The 22153-nt window shown below is 47.0% G+C and overlaps 1 protein-coding gene across 1 annotated transcript in view; it reads right to left on the bottom strand.

Annotated features, from left to right (window-relative positions):
• Positions 1 to 18820, bottom strand: part of LOC119970200 (PC4 and SFRS1-interacting protein-like) — a 57925-nt gene extending 39105 nt beyond the window's left edge. The window contains exons 1-4 of the mRNA XM_038804449.1: positions 18539 to 18820; positions 11576 to 11652; positions 10136 to 10274; positions 4886 to 5020 (exon numbers count right to left, since the gene is read on the bottom strand). Coding sequence (XP_038660377.1) covers positions 4886 to 5020; positions 10136 to 10274; positions 11576 to 11652; positions 18539 to 18610 — 423 coding nt within the window. The 5' untranslated portion in view covers positions 18611 to 18820. The remainder of the gene's footprint in view (positions 1 to 4885; positions 5021 to 10135; positions 10275 to 11575; positions 11653 to 18538) is intronic.
• Positions 18821 to 22153: the final 3333 nt, after the last annotated feature.

The following is a 22153-nucleotide window of genomic DNA, read 5'->3' as shown; positions in this document are numbered from 1 at the left end:
AGTATAACTTTCAAAACCTAATTTAATACAGGGATGTCATAGTGTGGGCAACCCAGAGGTCTGGACTAATAAATTAAGAGAATGCAGGTTTACATTCTACTGTGGCAATCTGCAAATTTGAATTTAGTTCAGAAAATCTGCAAATAAAATCCCGACTTATAAAGTAACCTTGAAGCAGTTGGATTGTCACAAAAATGCAGCTAATTCACCGATGTCCTATAAAAAGGAAATCTGCTGTCCTTAACCAGTCTGGATCATATGTAATTTCAGTTCTACTCTTAACCGTCCTCTGAAGTGGCCTAGCAGATTCCTAGCTGTATCAAACTGCAACAAAAAATAACTCAAAAAAAGTCACCACTGCTCTTTCAGGGTAGCCAAGATAAAGAATAAATGCCAGCCAGATAAGCTACACCTACATACAAATTAAACCTACATTCAGTGAACAAATAAATTAAAAGATCTCTGGTAGGCACTGACATTTTAGTCTAAATTTGCACATTTAATCTACACATCATAAAGGCAAGTACGATGCAAAAATGCTGCATTTAAATGATCCAAGTGAGGGGCAGCACAGTGATGCAGTGGTTAGCATTGTTGCCTCATCGCGCCAATGACCATGGTTCGATCCCGGTTCTGGATCATTATCCGTGTGGAGTTTGCACATTCTAACCGTGTCAGCGTCGGTCTCACACCCACAGCCCAAAGATGTTCAGGGTAGGTGGATTGGCCGCGCTAAATTGCCCCTCAAGGGGAAAAATAAGAATTGGGCACTTTAAATTTATTATCTTTTTAAATTAACGTTCAGAGTGAAATGTCTGCTGGATTACTCAGGACAAATAACTGGAACTTGGATATTGGAGGTTTCACTGTTTGTTAATATGTAATTTTAAAATTTACCAGAGAAATCACTAGTTCACAGTAGAGATTAAATTACCATGGGACTAATGGATCTCATTCTAATCTCGAATGGATTAGTCAGAATATCAGGTTTATTGCCTAATGAATTATTGAGACTATTTCAAGACTCTTCTATCATACAGCTTTCAATCAACAGCCTGAAGTCCTCCTCTACAAACTAGCTTTCAAAACTTCCACTGCCTACTTTCTGTTCCAGATCTTTCTTTACTCACCAACCTACACTCGAAGCCTCCTCCGAATCCAGGGGCGAAAATCTCCGTGGACCGACGGGACGCCCATTTCCGGCGGGAAAAAGCGGTGTGCATGACTCCGGCGTCTGGGCCTTCTTTTAAACTGGCAATCTCCGTTCCCGGAAGGGCCAGCAGTGGACTGACGCGATAGGCGTCAGTTTCTCCAGCTGCGGAAGTGGCGAGTCCCGGCGTTTGTGTGGTGGGGAGAGAGAGAGACCCAGTGGGGTGGGGGGAGAAGAGCGACCCGGCATGGTGGGGGGGGGGGGGGGGGGGGGGTTGGGGGCAGCGGCGTGCTGAGAGGGGGGGGCGACAGATGCCCGGGGCCAACGCACCGTCGCCCCCCCCCCCCTCTGTACGCCGCTACCCCCTACCCCAACCACCCCCACTCACTCCAACGCCCCTACCCCCCTCCCCACCACCCCTACCCCCCTCCAACGCCGCCCCCCCCTACCCCCCTCCAACGCCGCCCCCCCCATCTCTCGCAACGCCGCAACCCCCCCTCTCAACGCCGGTACCCACACCCCCCCTCCCTCTGAAGGCCGGTACCCACACCCCCCCCCTCCTTCCTTCCTCCTCCCCCCCTTCCTTCCTCATTAGTGGGGGGTGGGGCGTTGGAGGGGGGTAGGGGTGGTGAAGGGGGGGGTTGGGGTAGGGACAGCGGCAGGGGCAGAGAGGGGGGGCGACGGATGCCGGGGCCAACGCACCGTCGCCCCCCCTCTGCACGCCGCTGCCCCTACCCCAACCCCCTCCCCTCACCACCCCTACCCCCTTCACCACCCCTACCCCACTCCAACGCCGCACCCCCCCCCCCCCAACAAACGGAGGAAGGAAGGGGGGGAGGAAGAAGGAAGGGGGGGGAGGAGGAGAGAGGGGGGGGGGGTGTGTGGGTACCGGCGTTGAGGGAGGGGGGGGGGGGGGGGGGAGACCCGGCGATGAGGGGGGGTTGCGGCATTGAGGGTGGGGGGTTGCGGCGTTGCGAGAGATGGGGGGGCGGCGTTGGAGGGGGGATGGGGGGGCGGCGTTGGAGGGGGGTTGGGGTGGTGGGGAGGGGGATAGGGGTGGTGGGGAGGGGGGTAGGGGCGTTGGAGGGAGGTAGGGGTGGTGAGGGGGGGGTGGTTGGGGTAGGGGGCAGTGGCGTACAGAGGGGGGGGGGGGCGACGGTGTGTTGGCCCCGGGCATCCGTCGCCCCCCCCTCTCTGCACGCCGCTGCCCCCAAACCCCCCCCACCCGATGCCGCAACCCACCCCCCGATGCCGCAACCCCCCCCGATGCCGCAACCCCCCCCCCCATGCAGCAACCCCCCCCCCATGCAGCAACCCCCCCCCCCCGACACTGAACGGCGTCAACCATCATCAATGGTTGACGACGTTTTAAAGCAACTGTGATTTTCGCCGACGTGACCCGTGGCCACGTCGGCGGGACTTCGGCCCATCCGGGCCGGAGATTTGTGGACACTTAAGAAAAAATCAAATCCCGCCGGCGCCAGCTGTTTTCAGAGGCTGCCGGCGGGATTTGCACAACGCCGGTTTTTGGCTGGTGGGAGATTTAAAAACCCTGCGGGAGCGGAAATAACGCCGCTGCCCGCCGATTCTCCGACCCTGCGTGGGGTCGGAGAATCCCGCCCCAGGTCTCTAATAAACACAATAAATTCAAAGTCCTGGCTTTGTTGAAAACCTTCCACAGCTTCATCCCAACCCATGTTCAAATTCTTCCCACATCATTACATCACTGGCCTCCAACTCAAGGTAAATCAGGCTGCTGATAGCAACTCTGGTCACACTCTTTAAATTCAGAGGATTGCAAATGTTACACCCTTGTTCAAAAATGTAAGAGGATAAAACCTAGCAGAGACAATAATCCACAACAAAAAACTTGTCACTTGAAAAAAATATAGGTTAATAATTAAAAAAGATTACATGGATTTGTTAAAGGTAAATTGTGTACCTCTAACTTGACAATTCTTTAAAGGTTCAGGTTGTATTTACGGATTTTCAAAAAGCACTTGATAAAATGCTTCATTATGGACCTGTTAGCAAAACTAAAGCCCATGGAATTAAAGCGTCACTAGCTGTGTGGATACGCAATTGGTTAAGGGACAGAATGCAGAGAGTAATGGTCAACAATTGTTTTCCACAGTGCAGGAAAGTGTATCCAGTGGTGTTCCTCGTGGTCAGTATTAGAGCTGCTGGTCTATTTGATATAGACTGATGATTTGAACTTGGAGATACAGAGCATTACTTAAAAGTTTGCAGATGACTAAAACTTGGAATGGAGGCAAATCTTAGTGGTACCAACAGACTCATGGACATAAAACTGGTGAAACGCACACACACATATGGAAGTGATATCTTCTGGTTGAAGAATGAGGGAAGGCAATGTAAACAAACTAGTGCTGGAACAGATATATATCTGAAGGTATATATATTCATACAAATGTTTGGCTGTAGAGGATAGGTTGAGAAGGCTATTAAAAACATACAAGCAGAAGTTCTTGGCTTTATAATAGAGGCGTAAAAGTGGAGTGATAAAAATAAACTGTGTTAAACCTTCATAAGTGACTCATTGGGCCTGGCTGGATCACTCTGTCCAATTCTGGGCACCACAGTTTAGGAAGATGTTACAGTTCAAAGATTATGCACAAATTTACAAGAATGATATTAAAGATTCATCACTTTTTAAACATTTTTGTTGAATTATGGGCAAATTAGCGTGGCCAATTCACCTTCCATGAACATCTTTAGATTGTGGGGGGGGGGGGGGGGGGGGGGGGAGACACACGCAGACACGGAGAGAATGTGCAAACTCCACACGGACAGTGACCCGGGGTCAGGATCGAACCTGGATCCTCAGCGCCGTGAGGCAGCACTGCTAACCACTGCGCCATCGTGCCGCCCTAAAGATTCATCACGCAAGTTACTAGGTGACCCTAAAGAAACCGGGGCTCCTCTTCAAAGCCGGAAACTTAAATGAGGTATTTTTTATAAGAGTAAATAAGGAGAAATTGTTTCTGGTGGCAGCAAGTCAGTAACCAGAGGACTCAAAAAGGGAGGTTAGGAAATTGAATAAATAATAATAATCTTTATTAGTGTCACAAGTAGACTTACATCAACACTGCAATGAAGTTACTGTGAAAATTCCCTAGTTGCCACATTCCGGCGCCTGTTCTGGTACACAGAGGGAGAAATCAGACTGTCCAATTCACCCAACAGGCACATCTTTCGGGACTTAGTTGAATGGGAAACATTTGCAGGGCTACAAGTAGGACTAATAGTTCAAAGAGCACGTCCTAGGCATGATGGACCAATGTCCTCCTTTTGTGCTGTATTATTCTATGGTTCCATGTTTCCTCCATCCGGCCAGTATTCAGCCATTTTGGTCTCACCCACTGAAGGTGCTTCCATGAACATTTTCCTGTTGCCACTTTCCCTACCTTTCAGAACCTTATTTGGCTTGGTGTCAATTTCTATGTGATTACCCTCCTTGAAAGACCTTGGACTGTTTATGATGTTACTGCCACTCGATGAATCAAGTTAGTCTGATGGGAATTAGAAGTGAAACATTCAGACTACCATGAGTTAGGTCTTACCTGCATGAGTAACCCAAAACACAGCAAAGAAAGACATGGTAAACCAGGAAAAAATTGTAAATTCTTAACACCAAACACTGTGCCCTTTAATTCATATTCATAAGTACAGGCCGTTACACACAATGGTCATTTGATGATGTGCATTACTTACTTCATCACTATGCTTATCGAACTCTGGTGAACTGGCAGCATCAGACTCCTCTTTTCCCAGATTTGAACCAACTGTTTCCTTCCCCTCTTCAGCATCTTTGTCGGTTGACAACTTGCGAGCGCGTTTATTAGAACCCTAAAATGTAACCAAATATTGTAACTAGTTGACACACACTGCAGGAGCAGATTCAATCACCACCCCAGCCATCCCACTGGATGTTATGCACTGCTAGTCATGGAGTAGTGTGCCAATGTTAAAAACTCCTCTGATGATTCAGTGAGTGACCATTGAGCTACAACGGTCATGGAAAGGCAAAACGTTTTAAACACAATCTGTCGAGTTAGCTGAGGCAGCAACAAATAGTGGGGGCATGCAGGCGGGGGGGGGGGGGGGGGGGGGGGGGGAAGAGAAGAGAGAGAGAGGAGAGGAGAAGAGAAGAGAAGAATGTCATTACTACCCAGCCAGCATCGGTATAAAGAAAGTAACGTTACTATGGAAGTAAGGGGCAGCACGGTAGCATGGTGGTTAGCATAAATGCTTCACAGCTCCAGGGTCCCAGGTTCGATTCCCGGCTGGGTCACTGTCTGTGCGGAGTCTGCACGTCCTCCCCGTGTGTGCGTGGGTTTCCTCCGGGTGCTCCGGTTTCCTCCCACAGTCCAAAGATGTGTGGGTTAGGTGGATTGGCCATGCTAAATTGCCCGTAGTGTCCTAAAAAGTAAGGTTAAGGGGGGGGTTGTTGGGTCACGGGTATAGGGTGGATACGTGGGTTTGAGTAGGGTGATCATTGCTCGGCACAACATCGAGGGCCGAAGGGCCTGTTCTGTGCTGTACTGTTCTATGTTCTAAATATAGGTTTGGGACACAAAACTAATTGCTCAGAATATAGCCATTAAAAGTGCCTAATCGAAAGTGCTTTCCATACTGCAAAGCAGTACAGGCTTTAAGTCCAATATTACTTCACCAGTCAGAAATTAATTTTTGAAGTATCACACAAGTTGCTCCTTTCCATTCACAAAACAAATTTCAGCTACAGTAGACGTGTTAGGATTGCTGCCTCATTAAATCTGAACAGCAATTTGCACAAATAGTAAGGCACTGAGGTACAAGACTTAATTCAGGTTTACAGATCATTTAAGGAAATGCACAAAGCGTGATGAATAAGATAGTCAGCTGCGTACCTGATATTTTATTGGGCAGATAATGTGGAGAAGGCACTGAATTCGTTTGGAGACTAGGAAGTCACTTGGGCACGATGGAGTCGGGGTCATGCAATGGATCTTGCTTGGAGGCGTTAGTGATGGCATCTCTGCCACTTGCCCCAGTGAAATATTCTTTGAATCTGGGGGTCATCACCATGTTATAAAGCAACTCCGCCAGCATTTTAAGCTGTCGGTAGCTATCTGTAGGAACCATCTGATCATACTGGCAAAATTGGATATCAGAATTGGGATGTGGAAAAAGGCAAGGGGTTGGAGAGGGTAAGGGACTTGTATTTGGAGGGTGAGTTTGCTAGCTGGGAGCTGAAGGAGAGCAGGACTTTGGGAGCGGGTGGGGTATTCAGGTAGTTTCTTGCGCTGCAATTGGGTTCTGTGGGCTTTTTGACCTTTCCGGATGCGCCGCCATCCACTTGGAAAGGATATTCTCCAGTGTGGGGTTGGAGAAGGGCAGCACATCAGGTATATGCGAGAGGTGCTCGAGAGGGCCTGTGAACCACACGCACATGTTCTGGTCCGACCCCAAGTGTTTTTTCAACACCATATGGACAATCCTGAACATGGAACTGGAGCCCTGTCCATTAATAGAGATACTTGGGGTGTCGGACCAGCTGGAATTGAGGACGGATGTGGGGGCAGATGCTTTGGCTTTCGCCTCAATGCTGGCTCGGCAGCCGATTCTGCTGATTTGAAGGCAGGCGATACCCAGTGCCACATGGTGGCTAGGTGATTTGATGGAGTTTTTGTACTTCAAGAAGGTCAACTTCACTGAGGGGGTAGATAGATATCGTAGATGGCAGCCTTTCATATTGCACTTTAAGGATTTGTTCGCTGTTAGTGTGGGGGGGGGGGGGGGGGGGGGAAATGTTGTTAATAGTTATTGATGGGAGTTTGTCGTTATTGGCGTTGATACATGTTTTACTGTTGTCTTGTTTTGATTTGTATAAAATGTTTAAAGTTCAATAAAAGTGTTTTCCAAAAAAAGCAAGAGTTCAGGAGGACATATGCAGACAATGGCAGATGAAACTTAATGCAGAGAAGTGTGAAACAAAAATTCACAATATAAAGTGCAGAGTAAAATTCTAAAAAGGGTGCAGGAGCGTAGCGACCGGGGTATATGTGCACAAATCATTGAGGGTGGCAGGGCATGTTTGTTAATAAACCATATGTGATCCTGGACTTTATAAATAGGGGGCATAGAGTGGCAATAAAGTTATAATAAATGGTATAAAACACTGGTTCAGCCTCAACTGGAATAGTGTGGCCAGTTCTGGGCACCACACTTTAGGAATGAAGCAAATACTTTAGAGAGGGTGCAGAAGATTTGAGAGAATGGTTCCAATGATGGGGAGCTTCAATTATGAGGATAGACTGGAGAAGCTGTTATCTTTGAAGAGAAGATCAAGAGGAGATTTGATAGATGTATTCAAAATCATGAGGTGTCTGGACAGAGTAGGGGGAAAAATGTTCTTGATGGTAGGATCAAGGCCTAGACAACACCAATTTCAGATGATTGTCAACACGAGGAACAACTTTATGCAGCAAACGGTTAGAATCTGGAACGCAATGCCTATCAATGTGGAAAGAGGCAGAATTACGGCCTTCAAAAATAGAATTGGACTATTATCTGAAAAGAAAAAAAATTGCAGGGGAATGGGGGAAAGCCAAGGGAGCACGGCTAGTTATGCTGCTCTTGCAGACAGCGGCACGGACACAACAAGCCAAATAGTCTCCTCCGGAGTTGTAACCTTTCTATGGATACAAGGTGTTCAGGAAAGAGGAAGAGGGGTGACAGCATTGATTAAGGGAAATATTTTAGTTCTGAAAGAAATAAGTCTGTGCAGGGCCATTGACAGAATCTATTTGGTTATACTTAAGAAACAATAATAGAGATATCATTACACAATTGGGTGTATTCCCTCGAATTTTGCCTAGAGAAGCAAATTTGCAGGAAAATTATAGAGAGATGAAAAGGGGCCAATCATACACTTTGGGCATGATTCTTCCAAAAAATTTCTAAGTTAATTTATGATGGGTTTTTCAGGGAGTTCCCCGCCGGCGAGTTCCCAACGCTATTCAATGACACTTTTGGGCCTGGGGAGTTTCTCACCGGTTTAGCCCCCACCCCCTTTTCATGGGAATGGCCCCCCTTGGGCCCTGACTCTTGGCAATGCCATTCTGGCAGCTGGGCACCCTTGCACTGACACCCAGGCAGTGCTCCAGCCAGTTTGGCAGTGCCATCGGGCAGCGAGGGAGTGCCAGGGTGGCAGTGCCATGGTATCCGCATTCGAGGGGGAGGGCCAGGGAGTCACCCTGCACTGACCCTGACCAACCAGGGGTTTTCCGATGGCCTGGGAGACGCCATGGGTGCCGTCCCACCTGGTTCACGTGTGTGGACCAGTGCTGAACGGCGCACAGCCTGCGGCCTCGCTGGGGAGGTCGGTAGATCCCACGTGGCCAGTGGTTCGCTGGTAAGGTTGCCAAAGTCGGTTTTAAACCGGCTTCGGGACTCGCTGCTTAGTCACATCCCTTGTGGGTGGGATTCTGACTCCGGCACCTCGCTGGACTTGGGTGGATCCCGCGAGCGTGAAGATGCCCGGAAGCCCGCGAGAGCCCTTTCCAAGCATTCACTGGCCGCACATAATACATAGTAGTTACTTTCTAAAATTTTACAAGCTGGACAAGGGCCTTTTAAAACAACAAACTTAAGTCTGGCTGTTACCCTCAAACAATCAGAGCTATATGGCAATATTGCAGCACCTTGTGCCTCACTATCTCTGAAGAGACACTAGCGACCCCTGTGGGCTCCAGAGAACAAATTCAAAGGGAAATATAGAACAGCCATCTACATTTCCTAAGCCTGGCCTGGCATCCAGGGTCTCTGAGCCCTATGACTTTAGAGTCACAGAAGCCAACAGCACAGAAAAGGCCCTTCAGTCCATTGTGTCTGCGCCAGTTCAAAACAACTACCGAAGTCAGGCATTTTCAAAGTGCGGGCCAAGACTCGCGGGTGGGTGGCAGGCGATGTCGGTAGGGCACCCGCTTTTGGCCAGGGCAGACGTTCCCACGGTGGTCTCGATCACGGGAGAAGCGCCCAATGGCCGCTATCGGTATTTTATTTATTGAGACTGGCGACCACTACCGCCTTTTAAATGAGCAGCATGGAAACAGTGAGCCTAATGGCCTCGTTCTGTGGTGTAACCATTCCAATGCATCTATAAAGCCAGTGCTATAAACTTTGATAAAGGATGGAACTCATTTGATTTGAGCTGGAATTTTAACATTGTTTGTCAAAACATACAAGAACTTTGTTTCGCCTCATCACACCATTAGAATTAATGCTCAGCCAAGCTCATTACATTTGGAATGTACATTACATAAGGATGTGTTGGCCTTGGAAAGGGTCCAGAGGAGGTTCACAAGAATGATCCCTGGAATGACGAGCTTGTCGTATGAGGAACGGCTGAGGACTCTGGGTCTGTACTCGTTGGAGTTTAGAAGGATGAGGGGGGATCTTACTGAAAGGTACAAAATACTGCGAGGCCTGGATAGAGTGGACGTAGAGAGGATGTTTCCACTTGTAGGAAAAACTAGAACCAGAGGACACCATCTCAGATTAAAGGGACAATCCTTTAAAACAGAGATGTAGAGGAATTTCTTCAACCACAGGGTGGTGAATCTGTGAAACTCTTTGCCACAGAAGGCCGTGGAGGCCAATTCACTGAGTGTCTTTAAGACAGAGATAGATAGGTTCTTGATTAATAAGGGGATCAGGGGTTATGGGGAGAAGGCAGGAGAATGGGGATGAGAAAATATCAGCCATGATTGAATGGCGGAGCAGACTCGATGGGCCGAGTGGCCTAATTCTGCTCCCATGTCTTATGGTTTTATGGAAATGGAGGACAGAAAGGATTGACCAATCCCCCTCCGTCTTCTTATACACCAACTCAGTGGTGTACTTTGCTAACTACAAGTTTTCCACCATTTTCTGTTACTTGCCGTTACTCATTTTGCACCAATTAATTGCTGAACTCACCTGCTGTCCTAGAAATTTGACAGTAGGATTATTTTCAACTTCCCACAGTCCTTCGTTGAAACCCTTTCTTTTGTTGGGCTTCCCATACTTCTCCTTGTTTTCTTCATATGGATAAATGTCCCGTGGACCCAAATAGGCACTGAAAAGTTTTTTTAAAAATGAAAATATGCTCAGCTTCGACACTTTCTAGGTCAGAGCGATATCCGTCAAGCATTGCAACCCTTCTTCTGCAATTGGCAAAATTACCCTTAGGCCACAGAAAACTACAACATAAAATCCGTAAACAGAAGGGAACTATTATATTTCCACGCACACATCTTCTTATTGCTAATTTTGATATTAAAAAATTATTTAGGAGTCAGCTGTGGCCCATCAATAGCACTTTTACTTTGGGGTCAGAAGGTGGTGGGTTCAAACCACTCCAGACGTTATCACGTGAGAGACTGACTAGCATTTCACACCTGTCAAAAGGTATGGTCTTCCAGTTCAGGCACTGATTTCAGGTTAGATCGGCCCTCTCAGGTGCAGCTAAAAGATCCAACAGTGTTACTTAAAGAGGAGCACGGGAGTTCTACCGCCTCAACCAACAACAATCTAATCATTACTGAATTGCTGCCATGTTTCTTCATAATATAACAGTAACTACACTTTAACAGAACTTAATTCAGGGCTGGTTTAGCTCACCAGGCTAAATCACTGGCTTTTAAAGCAGACCAAGCAGGCCAGCAGCACGGTTCAATTTGCGTACCAGCCTCCCCGGACAGGCGGCGGAATGTGGCGACTAGGGTCACAGTAACTTCATTGAAGCCTACTCGTGACAATAAGCGATTTTCATTGGCTGTAAAGCATTTGCAATGTTCTGAAAGACACTATATTAATGCAAGTTCTTTCTTTACCAGCTCATTTACTAGCCCATATTAGAGCAGCAGCTATCTTTTATTAAATGCTTCAAAAGCTAACTGCCAATATGATTCGCAGGAATGTTTCATACTAACTTTACTGTAGCAAGTATTCACAACAAGGCATTAACAAACTAAATACCTAACCTAACTCAGGGGCGCACAAAAAGATTTTAAAGAAAGGCAGACATAAAAAGGACCTCCCATTTATAAAGCGTCTTTCATGATATCAAGAGGCCCATTCAAGTGGCCGGTTAGGACCTCCGTTTGACGCTTCATCTGAAAGACAGCATCAAGAGGTGTGAAGTACCAGCATGCACCCAAAGTCTCTGATGTAGGACTTGAGCCCACAACCTTCTGCCTGAAAGACCAGAATGCTTATCACTTGAGTAGAGGCTGACACCAAGCTGAACAATCCATGGGGCAATATTGCTCGTTTCCCTTCAAAATGGGTAGGCGACAGTGAATTCTGGCCTGACAGACAGTAAAGATCTTAAAACCACTTCTGCCACGAATACCAAAAGTATTCGTCACTACTTACGTCTCATGAGTTCCAAAGAAGAAAATGGGATATTTATTTGTTGAGGATTTTACTGCTCCATCCGAAAAATCGTCAATCTAAAGAAAGAAGACATTTCCATTACTCATCAGATTACAAGTTGTGAAACCCCCCCACCAGTGATAACAGTACTTGGCCATAAAGCACTGCTTGAAAGTTTGGTACAACTACTCAAGAGTATTTTATCCAACAAGGACAGAGAATGCTGGAAAACCTCGGCAAGTCTGGCAGCATCTGTAGGGAGAGAAAACAGTGTCTGTTTGGCTCTTCACCAGAAGTTCTGATGAAGAGTCATTCGGACTTGAAACATTAACTCGGGTTTCCTCTCTCCACAGACGCTGCCAAACCTGCTGAGTTTTTCCAGCATGCTCTGCTCTTCTTTCAGATTCCAGCGTCCACATTTTGCTTATTTCAAGTATATTATCCATCTACGTTTAAAGTGAACTTAAATCAGTACTTTCTGGACCAGTATCGCCTTTTTCAGGCCCGATTCTAATGGTATGGTGTTGAAATTTCCAACTATTACTTCTCAAAGCTCTCCAGCACAACCCAGTTTAATCTACAAGGAATAGGCAAGGCAGAACAAAAAGTTTACCTTTTGACTCCTGGACTTCGATTGGGGCCCAGAGGAAATTCCTTTGTTGCTGTCAGCTCCGTATCCAAGACAGGTGGTACAACCCAGGAGACAGGAGGAATGCATGTGGAAGTGTTAAAACTTCTCTCAACTTTAAAAACTAATTGAGATATCAACATCACCAACAGGACCAGCCGGTCCTTGCTGCAACTGTGGTGGGACATAATTCTTGAACTGGTACAATCCATGGGTGGAGAAATACAGGATTTAGACCTAATAACCATAAGGGTGAGGTGAGCGTGACTGCCCTTGACATCATTTGACGGAGCCCTAGCAAAACTGGAGTCAATGGGCTCAAGGGGAAAACTCTCCACTGGTTGGAGTCATACCCGGCACAGAGGAAGATGGTTGTGGTGGTTGGAGGTCAATATCTCAGCTCCAGGAGATCACTGCAGAGGTTCCTTGGGATAGTATCCTAGGCCCAACCACCTTCAGCTATTTCATCAATGACCTCCCTTCCATCATAAGGTCAAAAGTGAGGATGTTCGCAGATGACTGCACAATGTTCAGCACCATTCGTGACTCCTCAAACACTGAAGCAGATAGTGAAGCAGTTCATGTCCAAATGCAGCAAGACCTGAACAATATCCAGGCTTGGGCTGACAGGTGGCAAGTAGCATTCGCACCACACAAGTGTCAGGCAACGGCCATCTCTCCAACAAGAGATAATCTAATTATTGCCCCATGACATTCAATGGCATTACCATCTCTGAATTCCCCCACTATCAACATCCTGAGGGGATCATTGACCAGAAACTGAACCGCACTAGCCATGTTAATACTGTGGCGACCAGAGCAGGTCAACGGCTAGGAATCCTGCAGTGAGCAACTCACCTCGACTCCCCAAAGCTGATCCTCCAAGGCACAGGTTAGGAGTGGAACGGAATACTCCCTACTTGCTTGGATGAGTCCAGCTCCAACAACACTCAAGAAGCTCGACACCATCCAAGACAAAGCAGCCCGCTTGACTGGTACCCCATCCACAAACATTCACTCCCTCCACCACTGACAAACAGTGGCAGCTGCGTGTACCATCTACAAGATGCACTGCAGGAACTCACCATGATTCCTTAGGCAGCACATTCCAAACCCACGACCACTAACAACTACAACAGTCATTTTCAAAGCGTGACCTGTGGATGGGTCGCGGGACCATGCGCAGTAATGTTCACGATCGCAGGGCCATGTGCAGCCGTGTTCTTGATTGCAGAAAGTAGTGCCTAAGGGCATGACCGATTTTGAAAAACGCTGGCCGCGACAGCTTTCAGAATCCCGGCCATTTTGCGCATGCGTGGCTCTCAGCATTTTACAGGCATGGAGCCCAGTAGGCAGAACGCCTCCTGCTGATGTCAGTCACTGACCAAGGAGCAGATTTTTTTCTTTCATAAAATCACCAGAGTCTTCCTGACTGGAGCGGCGGCAGAGAGGTCACGCTGGCTTCATGTGTTTTGAACGCAAGACAGATATTCCACCATTTTGCAGCTGCTAGCAATGCTGGTGTGAACTCCAGGGTCTCTGGTGAACAACCTAAGAAGCTGAAAACAGGAACAAAGCCGCATAAAGATGATTACGGAGGTGTGTGTTTATTAACTGTGCCACTGCAAATCAGAATTCAAACTTCACGTGTTTTATATGCAGGAAGCACTGGCAAATGAAAGATGAAAACCCTCAAAACTTCAAAGGCATAAGATTATTGCATTGTGAATTCAAGGACATACCTCTTGATTTTTTTTCAACGGATGCAATGAGATCTTAAGTCATCAGCTGAAGTCATTATCAGAAATGTAACATTGAATAACAAAGTAAGTGAGATCATGAGGACCAAGCAGGCTCACCTGTCACATTGGAGGTAAGCAAAAATGGTGGGTCGCAAAATTCGGGCCGTGAAGATCGGCCGGTGGGTAAAAATGGGTCCCAGGTAAAAAAGTTTGAAAAACACTGATCTAGAAGGACAAGAGCAGCAGATACCTGGGAACACCACCACCTGGAAGTTTCCCTCCAAGTCACTCATCATCTTGACTTTGAAATATATCGCCGTTGTTCGTTCACTACCTCTGGGTCAAAACTCTGGAATTCCCACCCTAATAGCACAGTGGGTGTACCTACACCACATGGACTGCAGCAATTCAAGATGGCAGCTCATCACCACGTTCTCAAGGGCAACTAGGGATGGGCAATAAATGCTGGTCTAGCCAGCGACATCCACATCCCGTAAATGAATTTAAGAAAAGGAATGGCGGGCGGCACGGTGGTTAGCATTGCTGCCTACAGCGCTGAGGACCCGGGTTCGAATCCCGGCTCTGGGTCACTGTCCGTGAGGAGTTTGCACATTCTCCCCGTGACTGCGTGGGTTTCACCCCCACAACCCAAAGATGTGCAGGATAGGTGGATTGGCTACGCTAAATTGCTCCTTAATTGGAAAAAATAATTGGGTACTCTAAATTTATTTTTTTTAAAAGAAAAGAAATGGTGATGCATGGCCAAGTCAGGGTGATGTGCAACTTGAGAGGTGGTGGTGTACCAATGCACCTGTTGCCCTTGTCCTTCTATGTGGTGGATGTCACAGGTTTGGGAGGAGCTGTCAAAATGTGTTTTTCAGTAGGTTAGGCACTTCACCTCTTAAGGCTGTGATTCAAATCCAATCAAAACTAGCACAATTAAGGGTCATATTGTGAGATGAGCCTGAGCAATCTCTTTTCTTTCCCAATTAAGGGGCAATTTAGCATAGCCAATCCACCTACCCTGCATATCTTCAGGTTGCAGGGGTGAGACCCACGCAGATGCAGGGAGAATGTGCAAACCTCACATGGACAGCGACCCGGGGCCGGGATCGAGCCCAGGTCCTTGGCACCTTGAGGCAGCAGCGCTAACCGCTGTGCCACCCTAGTCTGAGCAATCTCACTTTAATTCTTAATAGACATGCAACAGAAAATGCCTCTTAATTTAGCACTAAACCTCAATCTCACTTGAGAATAGCTGCTGGATTTATAAATGATGCCACATTAGTAGTACTGGGGCAAAGAGGGAGCTTTATACAAGAGGACATGAATGAACTTGTAGAACGCACTATTAATTGACAACTATAAGTTCAACAAGTATAGATGCGAGGTGGTCGGCTTTGGTGGGAGGAATAGGGTGTCACTTATTACTTGGAGAGTGCAATTCTGGGTGAATAGAGGAACAGGTGAACCTTGGAATACAGGTTACCCAATGGCTGAAAGTTGCACCACAGGATAGTAAGGGCAATTTATTTTGTTGACCCTGCTCCCATGCCCACATGTCTGTTCTTGACCTGCTGCAATGTTCCAGTGAAGCGCAACGCAAACTGGAGGAACAACATCTCATCTTCCGGTTAGGCACGCTACAGCCTTCCGGCCTGAACGTCAAATTCAACAACTTCAGATGATCAGCTCTACCCCATTTGTTTTCATTTCATATTAACGGTCTTTTACTTTCTTTTTTAATATATATTTAATTCCCCCCTCCCCCCAATCTTATCCACCTTTCCTTTACATTTCTCCTCTTTGCTTCCCCCTTCCCCTCCCTCACATCTACAGTTCATCTGATGTTAGTTTCTCTGCTGTTTGACCTTTCACATCTTTTGTCCTCTCTGGGGGCTGCCATTAGCACTCTTTCCCCTTGGTTTCTGTGGCCATTCGCACCCGGTTTCCCTGGGTTTCTGTGGCTATAACTCATCTTTCATTCTCACTCCACAGTATAAATATTTCCCACTTTCTCTGCCTGCTAGCTTTGACAAAGAGTCATCCGACTTGAAACGTTAGCTCTTTTCTCTCCCTACAGATGCTGCCAGACCTGCTGAGATTTTCCACCGGAGTTTTTCCAGCATTTTCTCTTTCGTTGGGAATTAATGGGTCGGTTTTTCACAGTTGCCACAGGGATCGGTGCTGGGGCCCCAGCTATTCACAATATATATTAATGATTTGGATGTTGGAACAAAATGTAACATCTCAAAGTTTGCAGATGATACCAAATTGGATGGGAGGGTGAATTGTGATGAAAACGCAGAAATCCTACAGCATGATCTGGATAGGTTGGGCGAATGGGTAAATCAATGGCAGATGCAGTATAATTTGGATAAGCATGAGGTTATTCACTTTGGAAGTAAAAGCAGGAAGGCAGATTACTAACTGAACGGTTGTAAATTGGGAGGGGGGAGTGTGTAGCAGGACCTAGGTGTCCTTGTGCACCAGATGATAAGCATGCAGGTGCAGCAGGCGATAAAGGCGGCTAATGGTCCTTTGGCCTTCATTGGGAGAGGCTGAGTACAGGAGCTGGGATGTGTTGTTGTAATTATACAGGGCCTTGGTGAGGTCACACCTCTGCAGTTTTGTGCATAAAACTGTGCAGTTTTGGTCTCCTTTTCTCTCGAGGGAGTGCAGCGAAGGTTTACCAGACTGATTCCATGGATGGCGGGACTTTCATATGAGGAGGTTGACTAGGTTAGGATTGTTCGCGCTGGAGTGGGGGATCTCATAGAGACTTATAAAATTAACAGGACTAGACAGAGTAGATGCAGGAAAGATGTTACCGATGGTGGGTGTGTCCAGAACCAGGGGTCACAGTCCAAGGATTCAGGGTAAACCATTTCGGACAGAGATGAGAAGACATTTCTTCACCCAAAGAATGGTAAGCCTGTGGAATTCATTACCACAATAAGTAGTTGATGCTAAAACATTGAATATATTCAAGAGGTGGCTAGATATAGCACTTGGGGCGAATGGGCTCCAAGGATATGGGGAGAAAGCAGGATTAGACTCTTGAGTTGGATGATTAGCCAATTGGCAGAACAGGCTCGAAGGTCCAAAAGGCCTTCTCCTGCTCCTATCTTCTATGTACCCCCACGGTAGCATTGTGGATAGCACAATCGCTTCACAGCTCCAGGGTCCCAGGTTCGATTCCGGCTTGGATCACTGTCTGTGCGGAGTCTGCACATCCTCCCTGTGTGTGCGTGGGTTTCTCCGGGTGCTCCGGTTTCCTACCACAGTCCAAAGATGTGCAGGTTAGGTGGATTGGCCGTGATAAATTGCCCTTAGTGTCCAAAATTGCCTTTAGTGTTGGGTGGGGTTACTGGGTTATGGGGATAGGGTGGAGATAGGGTTGACTTTGGGTAGGGTGCTCTTTCCAGGAGCCGGTGCAGACTCGATGGGCCGAATGGCTTCCTTCTGCACTGTAAATTCTATGAGCAGGTTGTGGATTGGCCGTGCTAAAGTGCCCCTTAATAAAATAAAAACTATCAAACAGACTAGAGTCCAGGAAACTTCGTGGCCGTAAAATTACACAAAGATTATTGGACAAAGGAAAAGGGTTAACATGGGGAAGGAGAATGAGTTATTATCCAGAAGTTCGGCAGCTCAACTGAAAATTCTCAGACCTGCCCCTCTGGAAGAGAATTAGCCTGGAGTGCAGGCTAATCTTTAATCCACAACACAAAATAAAATCAATTAATCCATATTTGATTTTCCTTAAGTCTTTTCAATCCTCAAAACTGTTTTGCAGGGATGTACCTGCACTCAGTGGCCCAGCACATGTCCAATAAAAGGACTGTTGGTCAGTATTCGTGCTTGTGATGCTAACTTTCAAAAGGTTTGAGTATTTTAATCTGGAACCAAAACATTTATCCGTGTTGCACACCAGTTGTGGTACCACAAATGTTAACTTACGACAGGAATAGTTTCGATTAATTGTCCAGGCAATTATTGAGGCAAGAATATATGAATCAAATGACAGGGGGTCTCGATGTTTTACAACAGGCTACAGGAGGTATACAAAAGAAACACTAAGCAAATAATGGTGCACGAGGTTAATAAGTCAGATTGCATTGCCAGTGGGGATCCTGAACTATTTCTTCATTGCCCGGAATACACAACTTCTTGTTGAAACAAACCGCGAAAAGCAACTACAAAAGTTATTTTTTTTAAATCTGTAGTGTAGCAATTGAACAGGACTCCACGTGCGGATCGAGATATCCATTTATTCCAGCACCCCGCCTCCTTCTTCAACAGTAGTACCGTGATATCCTGCAAGCCGTGCACATGAACTGTGAAACTGCCTTTAAAAAGTCTCTTAACTCCCACAAATAAAGACGTGTGCTCCCTTTTTTTTTTCCCCAGGGGAGGGCTTTCTGAGCATGCATTTTGCGGCTTGCATAACATACTTATGTAGAAACGCGGCAATTCTGCAAAATAGAATGCTTGTGAACGGTGCAGCACCACAATGACAAACAGGCCGCCGGCCTGGAATTTGCATTTCGCTTTCCAGCGTGCGTGTGTCCCTCCCCATGCATCACTCACCCTGGCAGGCCAGTGAGGGTAACCCTTCATCTTGGCGAAAATCAACTCCCCGGCTTTATACTCGTGAGTCATGGCCTCTTCGGAGTGGGACGGAGGAATGGAAACGCAGCGAGACGCCTCGGTCACTAACTCTCCTTCTTGCCGCCCCCGCCGCCGCCGCCTTTGCTTTTGCTCGCGGCTGCAGGCGAGTATAGCGCGCGTGCTCTGCCCGGGGACGTTCTATTCGCGCGCGTCGACCCTGAGCGCGTGCTGTGCCCGGGGACGTTCCAACCGCTGGCAAAGCCGAAGTGCACGCGCGCAGCTCTCTCCCTCTCCCGCGCTGTCCCCCAGCGACTGCACCATGCAAAGCGGGGGTACGGGTTTACCGGGCACGGGGCGTTGCAAGTTAGTGGATTTCTTTGAGAAAACAAATGATCATAAGGTGGTTTAATATGCGCGCACTTTAAAAAAAATTTAAATATTTAGAGCCGAGGGAAGATTTTGCACCATGATAGTTTTTTTTTTAATTTCTGCATTTCACCCTAGCTAGACTGATGTGGTATTACCATCATGTAATTTTTTTTAAACATGCATCTTGTTTGGAATTTTGCATCAATGGACTTAATTTAGAAAGATAATTTGGCCCACATTAGTTCGTCCATCCAGAAACAGTCTGCTACAGCATCTATTTTTCTCTAACTGCTGAAAATTTATGTTCCAATCTTCATTTGGGAAGTCCATTCTAAGTTGTTGCCTTCCACTTCAAGAACAAAATACTGACTTAGTCGCAGTTACCTTTTACTATTCTTACCTGGTGGCCTTTCCAGCTTAATTTAATATTCTGGATTTACATTTTCCATAACATTTATTGGCTAGCAGCCACAGGTGGATTTACAGTTCATCGGCCTAGTGCTCACCTTAACTTCTGGCACCTTCCTCACCCTCATGCCCGTCCACCCTCTCCCCACAGAATGCAAAGGCGGAAGCCACAAAATACACAAATTGATCACTTTTAGAGTCACAGAACTCTACAGCAGTGCTTTTCAAACATTTTTCCCCAGGACCCACTTTTACCAACAGGCCGACCTGCGCAACACACCATTATTACTTACCTTTAATGCCACTTTTGAGCCTGCTTAGTACTCATAATCTCATTGCTTTTTCATTCAATGTTACATTTCTGCAAGACTTCAGCAGATGATTTACGTTCTTGCTGCATCCTTTGAAAAAAATCATAAGGTTTGTCCTCGAACTCACCATGCATAGTCTTCAAATGCTTTTAAAGTTTTGAGGGTTTTAAACTTTCATTTGCCAGCACTTTCCTGCACATAACACCCGTGGGCGTGCATCCTGATTTGCATTGGCACAATTAACAATGCCATACCTTAAGAAATCATCTTTATACTGCTTTGTTTCTGATTTCAGCTTCATCTTAATGGGGTAGTCACCAGAGCCCCTGAAGCTCACACCAACACTGCTTTGTCCTGCAGTGGACTCTCCTGAGAAGCTCTCTCCAGCAAATTCCAACTGTGAGATCTGGCTTGTTTGTGTCTCTGGCCTGCTCTTCATTTTTACAAAATGACCCATCTTCAGTTCTTCACAGTCCTGTTGCTTGTTTGCTGGCAGCTACAAAGTGAAGGTATCTCTCCTCTGTGATTTTGTACCCAAAGCATGGACCTACAGGACATGTGACATCAGTGTAAGTACCGAGCGTGTGACTTCATCTCTGCCGCTGCTTCTAGCAGAAAGACTCCAGCGTTCGCATTTAAAGGCCGATTGCGGCTGGCATTCTGAAAAACGGTTGGGTGCGCCCTCCGCAATCGGGAACAACGTGGCTGATTGCTCTGCGGCCCTCATAACCCGCCCAGAGTTTGAAAACCACCGGTCGACAGCATAGAAAAGACCATTCGGCCCATCACACCTGCACCGGTCAAAAGCAAGCACCTAACTGATCCCATTTTCCAGCAATGCCTTGGCATTGCAAGTGCGCATCTAAATATAGATTTATAATTAAGCTTGTAAAAACACGCCTGTCTGAATAATTGCTGAATTGAAATCGAAGCTTACCTTGTCAGAATAAGAGTAAAGATGGTCAATATTGCAATGTGTGTCTCGAGGCGAGCAAACATGGAACTTGTTGATCAGCAGTGAAGTGGAAAAAAAATCAGACGTTGGCATCACTGCAGCACAGGCCAGTGTAGGAGCAAATACTCCAATCAACAAGAAGCAGACATATATTTAACAGTCTCATTCAGTTTCAAAAATAAAGAGTAGGTGTTTGCACAGTCATTCCCATGTTTTATCAGCTTCAAGCTCTGCAAAAATTGGATTAATCTTTTAACTATGAAGTTGTGATTCTGAATTTCAGGCAACACTCACTCTACTCTTCTCCTGCCCATCATCCCCTTCACAAACTCTCCCTTGCAGTGGACCCCGACCCCCATCAGACACTCTCCCTCCCTCCAAAATGCAAATCAGCCTTCACAAACTCTGCCTCCCTGCAAATCTGCAACCCTGACTAACCCCCTCACACACTCTCCTCTCCTCACCCCACCCCCACACACTTATTTCTCCCCACTCCCCATCCCATCACAGTTTCCTCTCACTCTCCCAATCTCACTCACCTTGGTTCTTCAAGGCAGCCACCCTCACTCATCCCCTTATAACTAAGCCTTGATTCAGGGCCTCGCGTCTCACTGTTGCTACCCTGTCCTGGGTCGAGTCACAAATCTGCTCGCCTCACCTGCCCTGCATTTGACCTCACCTCATGGTGGCTCGATTTTGGCGCCTCGCTGTTGAGGGCCCACTCTGGTCAAGTCGCAGACCTGCTCGCCTTGCCTCGCATGCTCCGCTCGGTGGCTGATGTCACTTCAAGGTGGCTTTCGGCACCTCATTCTTCGCTGTTGCTGTCCTGCCCTCATCCCTGGGTCGAGTCGCTTGCTCGCCTCACTTGCTGCTCCTCTCAGTGGCTGACCTCACCTCTGGTGGCTTAGGGCTCCTCATGACTTGCTGTTGCTGGCCTACCCTGGATTGAGTCGCCAATCTGCTCGCCTTTCACAAAAATGGTGAAACCTCAGCAGCCTCTGCCTCTTCGCCTGGTCGTCTCTTTTTGTTCCTCACGCCTCAAGTTAACCGTTAATACGGTTGGACTAGTGTTTTCCCACACTTTCAGACTCACCAATCTGACTTTGCCCTGCATTGCTTGCTGATATCGGAGCCTATCAGAAAATGCAGAGCGATCAGGTTCTGATTGGATGTCCAGTGCACCGGCCGGCACAGACCTCCTCCCAACCCCCCAACAGTAGTTTCGGCCCTGTTCCTAGGAATGGTGTGTTTCATTGTAAATCCGTCTCTGCTAGCAGCCTCTGCAAGAATGCTTCTAAGATACCTCCTTCCAAGTTGGAAACAACAAGAACTTGCATTTATACAGAACCTTCAACGTAGTGAAATGTCCAAGGCGTTTTGTAGGAATGTAATCAGGCAAAAGTTAAAATTGAGTCAAAGGAAATATTAAGAGGGTGTCTAAAACTTGGTGGCACGCCAGTAGTGCTGAGTGAGTGCTACATTGTTGAGTACCTCCTTTTGAATGAGGTATTATGTCAATGCTCAGCCTGCCCTCTTAGATTTAAAAATATT

The sequence above is a fragment of the Scyliorhinus canicula genome, chromosome 8 (genome assembly GCF_902713615.1).
Source record: "Scyliorhinus canicula chromosome 8, sScyCan1.1, whole genome shotgun sequence".
NCBI lineage: Eukaryota > Metazoa > Chordata > Chondrichthyes > Carcharhiniformes > Scyliorhinidae > Scyliorhinus > Scyliorhinus canicula.
This window is presented reverse-complemented; position numbering and strand designations above follow the sequence as displayed.